The sequence below is a fragment of the Penaeus japonicus genome, unplaced genomic scaffold (assembly GCF_977035675.1).
Source record: "Penaeus japonicus unplaced genomic scaffold, GWHDUDI00000001_assembly GWHDUDI00000031, whole genome shotgun sequence".
Taxonomy (NCBI): domain Eukaryota; kingdom Metazoa; phylum Arthropoda; class Malacostraca; order Decapoda; family Penaeidae; genus Penaeus; species Penaeus japonicus.
In genome coordinates, this window is record NW_028234433.1 from 28125140 (window position 1) to 28132639 (window position 7500).

Consider the following 7500-nt stretch of genomic DNA (forward strand, 5'->3'; position numbering starts at 1 on the left):
ATTGATTCTTTCTGGTTTACTAGTTATCTGAATAATAGAACGCAATCTGTAAAAATTAATGAAATCATATCATCGAAACAACCAATATGTTTTGGTGTTCCACAAGGATCCATCTTAGGCCCAATCCTATTTACAGTTTTCATAAATGACTTATCAACCATTGCTCATAACTGCCTGCTAGTGCAGTACGCCGATGATTCACAGTTTCTCCATAGTGACTCAGTAAATAACTTAAATACATTAATAAGAAATACTCAAAACACTCTTACACAAGCTAAAATATACTTTGAAAGTAATGGTCTTAAATTAAATCCCCATAAAACTCAATGCATATTCATAGGTAGTCGACAGAACATTGCCAAAATCCCCATCGACACAACCATAGAATTTGAAGGCCACCCTATCAAACCAAACATTTCAGTGAAAAATTTGGGAGTACACTTGGACAGATACATGACATTTGAAACACACGTTGATAACATACACAGGAAAGTAATGGGTACATTAATATTTCTAAATCACATAAAATATCAAATCACTACGGATACTAGAATCATGGTCGTGCAAACACTAGCTCTTAGCATAATAAACTACTGTTCAAATGTATGGGGTTCAACCAACAAAACACAAATTCAAAAAGTACAAAAATTACAAAATTTTGCTGCAAGAGTTGCACTGGGTAATGTCAGTAAATTCGATCATATTACCCCATATATACAAAAATTAAAATGGTTAAAAGTTCATCCTAAGTGCATTTATGATACCTGTCTCTTTACCTTCAAATTAATACATGGATTCTATCCACCATGGTTATTCCCCCTGCAAACTGTAGGGAACACAGCTGGCATTCAAACACGCCAGGTAAATTCCCTATATGTAAAAAGATCAAATACAGAAACAGGGGCAAGACAGGTACAAATTCGTGGACCGAAAATGTGGAACTTGTTACCAGATAATATTAAAAACATTAACAACTTTTGTAATTTTAAAACAAAATTGAAAGAACACCTTTTTACTCATCAAGTGTAAATATGTATGTATTCATATAAGAATAACCATTGTAATTTATGGAATAAAATGTTTGAATTTGAATTTGAATTTGAACTCTCTCTCTCTCTCTCCCTCTCTCACTCTCACTCTTACTCTCACTCTCACTCTCACTCTCACTCTCATTCCCACTCTCACTCTTGCTCTTACTCTCACTCTCACTCCCTCACTCTCACTCCCCCACCCACACCCACCCCCACACCCACCCTCACTCACACTCTCTCACATACCCATAACGCATTCCTTTATCCCTGCACACTTAAACAAAAACCAAATCAACCAACAAACAAACAAAGACACCCAGGGCATCACAAACAAACAAAGACACCCGGGGCATCACAAACAAAGACAAAGACCCCCAGGGCATCCCCCTCACCCTCTCCGTGCAGCGCGTGAGCATGATGATGGCCCTGGAATTGCTCTCCCAGCACATGCGCCAGAAGTCGTCCCTCGTGGAGGGCAGGGGGCCCTGGCTCACGATGAACTCCCGCAGCGAATTGTGGCCCTGGAGGGAGGCTGGGTCTTAGGCTCGCTTGCTTATGATTGTGTCGGTTATCGGTTGTTATTATCATCATTATTTATTATTATTATAATTATTATCATTACCTATTATTATTATTATTATTATTATTATTATTATTATTTATTATTATTATTATCAATCGGTTATCACTTTGATTTCCATTAAATTTCGATTGTCGTTTTTGTGATTAATTTGTATTTAGTGTCTTCTATCATTTAGGAAGAGATGTATAAAATCCTTTAGAATATACAGAATAAGGTATAAAAAAAAAATAAAACCCATTTTACTAACAGGAGCTCATCAAAATAGTTTTTGTGCATAGATTCCAAATATGGAATTACTGTAAAAATAACAAATTATAATTAGTAATAAACAAATAATGAAATCCAAATACAACATTTTAAAGTGTCTATTCAGCATCTCAGGAAGTATCATCATAATCGCAAAATAATGAATCATATTATTTTGCATTTCATTTGATTGAAAGTTTGTAAGAGTATGTTTGTTGATGTCGCTTCCTTATTGTATATTCTAATATACCAAAGATAATCTGTAAAGAAATTATTTAATTCTGCCTTTCATTTATTCCCTTCGGCGACCGGCTTATTTCACAAGGTCGGATCACATACACGTAGCTTTCTATTGTTCAAAATACAAGCTAGCTATTCCTTCAATTGCGTAACTAATACATCATACCAAAGGCCAAATAGTGTCACATTACCTGCATCCATAGCTTTTTTTTAATCTACCCAGAAAAATACCATCTCATTCTACCAAAAAAATATATCTTTTCCCCCCGAACCACCAAACTCGAAGACCCTCTCCCCAGAAGACTCACCGACACATAATTTGCATTAATATAATCCGAACCCTCCTCGTCATCAGTCGACTGTAATTTAAACCGCGAGTGGTCGTAAGGCAAGATGTTGGTGAAGCGGTTCTTCGGCCGGTTCACTGGAAGGTCGGCCGCGTGGTGTGGTATATCGTGGACGATGAGCTGCAATCTGCTGAATTCCTCGGAGAAGCGGTACTCCGAGTCAGCTGACATGAACCGGAAGTAGGCCACGAAGTCTTGCAGGTTCACCGGCCGGCTGGAGACATGGGAGGAGGTTAGCTTTGTGATAACTGATATATATGTATATATACATACATAAATATACATATATATACATATACATATACATATACATATACATATACACGTATACACATACACATACACATACATACATACAAACACAAACACACACACACACACACACACATATATATATATATATATATATATATATATATATATATATATATATATATATGTGTGTGTGTGTGTGTGTGTGTGTGTGTTTGTGTGTCTATATCTATAAATCTGTATCTATATATATATATATCCATATATATATCTCCCGAGATAAGCGCCGCACAAAAAGATGCTTAGTGGCGGGTCTTTGACCATTTTTTTAATCCATCAGAATTCGGAGATAACCATCTGTTTGCTTCGACACACATGTGTATGCACATGCATATGTTTCTTTATATGTATATGTATGTATACATTTACATCTACATTTACATCTACATCTACATCTACATCTACATATATACATATATATATATATATATATATATATATATATATATGTATATGTATATGTATATGTATATGTATATATATATATATATATATATATTTACATATATATCTACATATATACATTTATTTATATATACATTTTTTATAAATAAAATGAATCTATGTTATCATTTTTTAACATTTGCACATAAACCATCATAAATGCCTACTTTCACCATACTTTCCAGCAGCAGCCAATAAGCATAGAGCATACCTTGTTTCTCTAATAGAATCTGGCATTGGGTGTATGTTGCTAAGTTGGTCAGGAGCTTTTCTCGTTGACTTGCAAGCCCTTCGTTGCCTGATGGCTATTGCTACCACCACCACCAGTACAACAAACACAATAGGAATGGGAATCAGTATTCCTAAATTCGCACTGGCAGAATCTGGAACAAATTTTCGTTCTTATTATACGTCACTGAACTTTCCCAAAGTTATTCGGTATTATTAATACATTAATAATACATATAGAAGAATGAGTATCTTTGTATTGTTTTCAAATATCCCTGAAATGCAGGAATTCAAGATATTCCCAACTAATGCTATGCACTTTCATTATTGGGATAATAAGGATGTAACATTACACATTATCCTGTTGAATAAATCGTTACTAAAAGGATATACAGTAATACACTACCAATAAAAAAAAAACAATAGTTAGCATCCTAATAACATAAATAAGCCAAGTCATCTTTGGTAATACAAACTGAAATCCACACCATACCCCCCCCCCCCGCATGACTGACCTGTAGTGATTGGTTGGCTGAAGTGGGTGTCGGCAAACTTGTTGGCCGCCGTATACGCTCGGATTTTGACTCTGTACGTCGCCCCTGGCTTCAGCGGGCCATTGCAATAGCCGACGCGAGTTTCACAGTCCTCCTCAACACCAATGTCGAAGTCCTCGACGGATGAGTTGAAGAATGGGTAGTACGTTTCTGTAACCTATGTTCAAAAAATAAAAAATAAAGAGAATTAATTTTAAACATTAATAAAGCATTTAGACAAGATTTCTCTGAATGTCCATGTTATTATTCTGAGATATTCTTAGATACATTCCTAAATCAACAACTAGTTAAAAAGACCATGATTACAGAAAATGTTCCCTATCCCATTTGTTTTCATATGATCAAACTTTTAAGTATGCATATTTCACAAACTTAAACACACTGCGACACCTGACTGAAACCCTACTATAACACACTGTACAATGAGAACATAAAATCTATATCTCGACTACTCAAAAAAACATCATCATTAATAAAGAGAGCGGGATGGTCAAACAGCAACCAAACCACGGGAGAAACGTCCTTAATTAATCAAATCACCTGATATGGCGGCCACAAGGAGTAACTCTGCACGTCCTTCCAGGTGGGCAACTCCACACCTCGAGAGCTCTTGGTTTCGTCTTCGGCTATGATGACGGTGTAGCCAATGACCTGCCCGTTTTTGTCAGAGAAGTAATGCTTTCTGTAGCGAATGCGAATGGTGTTCGACGTCCGCAACACCTCCGTGGGGATTTCCAGAGGACCAGGCTGGGGGGGGTCTGAGGCAGGAGAACGGATTGGTACTCGACATCATATGGGAAAGTGGGTTAGCTATTATCTGTACTACGAACAATGTGTAAATATATTAAGTATTTTTATCAAGGTTTGATTCACTAAAACGCATATTCACACCTTCTAAATTATGAAGTTTCAGAAAGAATGTTGTGTTATGTTTGGGACGCAATGAAAAGCGGTCTCTTATACTCACTGCCCTCGTCTCAAAGCTCAAATCAGAGTATCTATATCAGTCTATTTAGATCCAAACCACTTTTTCTATATGAAAATGGACGAAATCAAAGTAGGGAAATCTTACCACCAATAGGCATAGTTTTCTCCAAAGACTTAATGGGTCCAGAGCCGACCTTGGTCATGGCCTCGATCTGGAAAATGTAGGTCTCCCCAGGGGTCAGATTTCGTATGAGGCCTGACACCTCATCAGCTGCGAACTGCGTCTCATGGGCAACTTCAGAACCCTGGAATACAAAAACCATTCATATAAGAAAAAAAAAAACTTTTAGCAACCGGAAAAAATACATACATATATTCTTTCTTTTTAATTAATATGCCTCCTCCAAGAATGAAATACTCTATTCTTACCTTGACCTGGTACTTAATCCTGTAGCCCAAGAGAATGCCATTTTGTTCCTCTGAAGGCAAGGACCAGCTGAATGTGATTTCGCTTGGCTTCGTAATGGTTGCCTCGAATATGTTCACCTGTTTTTAAAATGGAGAGAAAATAATAATTCTATCTGTAAACCTACTGAATGAAAAATCTATGAAACAAGAACAAATCGTGAACAACAAATCATAACTCTATAAGAAAGAGAAAGAAAGAAAGAAAGAGAGAAAGAGAAAGAAAGAGAGAAAGAGAGAGAGAGAGAGAGAGAGAGAGAGAGAGAGAGAGAGAGAGAGAGAGAGAGAGAGAGAGAGAGAGAGAGAGAGAGAGAGAGAGAGAGAGAGAGAGAGAGAGAGAAAGAAAGAGAGAGAGAGAGAAAGAAAGAGAGAAAGAAAGACAGAAAGAAAGAAAGAAAGACAGAAAGAAAGACAGAAAGAAAAAATAAAGAAAAAAGAAAGAGAGAAAAATAAAAATGAAAAGAGAGAAAGAGAGAGATACTGAGAGACTAAGAGGAACTGAGACAGAGATAGACATAGACAGACAGAGACAACCTGCCTACAAACGCCCCAGCGCCCCTGCCAAACCCACCTTCCCAGGGGCACTCTCCTTCGTGGTGAACGTTGCCGACACAGAGTTCGACTGCCTTGTGCTTCCTGCCCAAGTGAGGACCGTGAAGGTGTAGTTACGATGTGGTCGTAGTTTGGTGATCGTTACTGAATCCTTCGTGGTGTTTGTGGTTAAGAGTTCATTATCACGGAGATATTGCACCTGTGGAGGACAAACGCAGGTAATCAATTGCTAATGTGCTGTTTGCAACACTCACATACATCATTCCTACTCCTATTCCTCCACCATCACATACCAAAAAATGAATAGATCCTTTTGTCCGATTACCTAAATACAGTAAGTATTTACACGAGTCCTACCTCAAAGACATCATAATCCCCCACTGGCTTGGTCCAGGCTAAGGTAATGTCCGTGTTTGAGATGGAAACAGCTGTGATGTTTGACACAGATTCAGGGTTGAGCTGATCCTGTCGTATGAGCGGCAGGCTTGTCACGCCTCCAGACACTGTCCACGCCGTGACATTGTACATTCGTCCAGGCACCAGGTTATTAAATACAATCTGGAAAATGATTGGAGGATTAATATCAAATGTGAAGTGGTTATTATTTAAATATCAAAAGGGTTGTTGTTGTTGTTGTTGTTGTTTATGAATCAGTACACTGCACTTTGAATGTGGTATTAATTGTTATTAGTTTAATTCACGAAAATTATTTACACTGTGGACATTAAGTCACGAAAATTATTTACACTGAGGACATTCAGTCACGAAAACTATTTACGCTGTGAACATTCAGTCACGAAAATTATCTACACTGAGGACATTCAGTCACGAAAATGATTTACACTGCGGACATTCAGTCACGAAAATTACTTAAACTGAACATTAAGTCACGAAAATGATTTACACTGTGTCCATTACCTTACGATCTTCATCATCAGCTGCCTTCTCCTTCACAGGTATGGCTGGGTCAGATAACATGAACCTGTACGTGTCAAATGTAGACACGGATTCCGGAGTGGGCGTGTATATAATGGCCATTGACCTGCTCTCTGGTTGATGTCCGATTCGTATGTCGGATGTGATAAGCGGCACTGAAAGAAAGAGATTTAATAATTATATTAATTAACGGGTTGGGGTTTTTCTTTCAGTTTGGCAAAGTTGTTGACTCATCCCTAAGGGAGGTACTTTTATCATAATGTGTTTGTGTATTTATCATTCAAGAGTTTTACATACCATTTGTAAACGTTACTCACTAACATTACAAAGTTTCTGTATTTAAAGAACGAGGTCCTCTTTTCTTTCCTCTCTTGGGAATAATCACTAAATAAATAAACATGGAGGGTATACACTAGAAGAAATAATTGGGTGTATGCATCAAATTGATCATTAATCACTTTACGTCCAAGTACAGCCAATCAGAAAGTAGGCATCTATATTTGCCAAAGGTCATAGAACATAACCCTGCATCTTGAAAAACTGTATTGACCTCTCCATTTCATTCTATTGAGTGCTTCATAAACTTTTTTTTTTTCAATGGTCATGAACATGTATACATACCTAGCCTATCTATT

The 7500-nt window shown here is 37.2% G+C and overlaps 1 protein-coding gene across 1 annotated transcript in view; it reads right to left on the reverse strand.

Moving 5' to 3' along the window:
- The window catches only part of LOC122261736 (tyrosine-protein phosphatase 10D), a 78762-nt gene that overhangs the window by 5715 nt on the left and 65547 nt on the right, over window positions 1-7500 (reverse strand). Inside the window, exons 15-24 of the mRNA XM_086555458.1 lie at window positions 6848-7020; window positions 6287-6487; window positions 5949-6128; window positions 5342-5458; window positions 5058-5217; window positions 4526-4743; window positions 3947-4142; window positions 3415-3586; window positions 2409-2661; window positions 1424-1552 (exon numbers count right to left, since the gene is read on the reverse strand). Of these exons, the coding sequence (XP_086411584.1) occupies window positions 1424-1552; window positions 2409-2661; window positions 3415-3586; window positions 3947-4142; window positions 4526-4743; window positions 5058-5217; window positions 5342-5458; window positions 5949-6128; window positions 6287-6487; window positions 6848-7020 (1799 nt within the window). The remainder of the gene's footprint in view (window positions 1-1423; window positions 1553-2408; window positions 2662-3414; window positions 3587-3946; window positions 4143-4525; window positions 4744-5057; window positions 5218-5341; window positions 5459-5948; window positions 6129-6286; window positions 6488-6847; window positions 7021-7500) is intronic.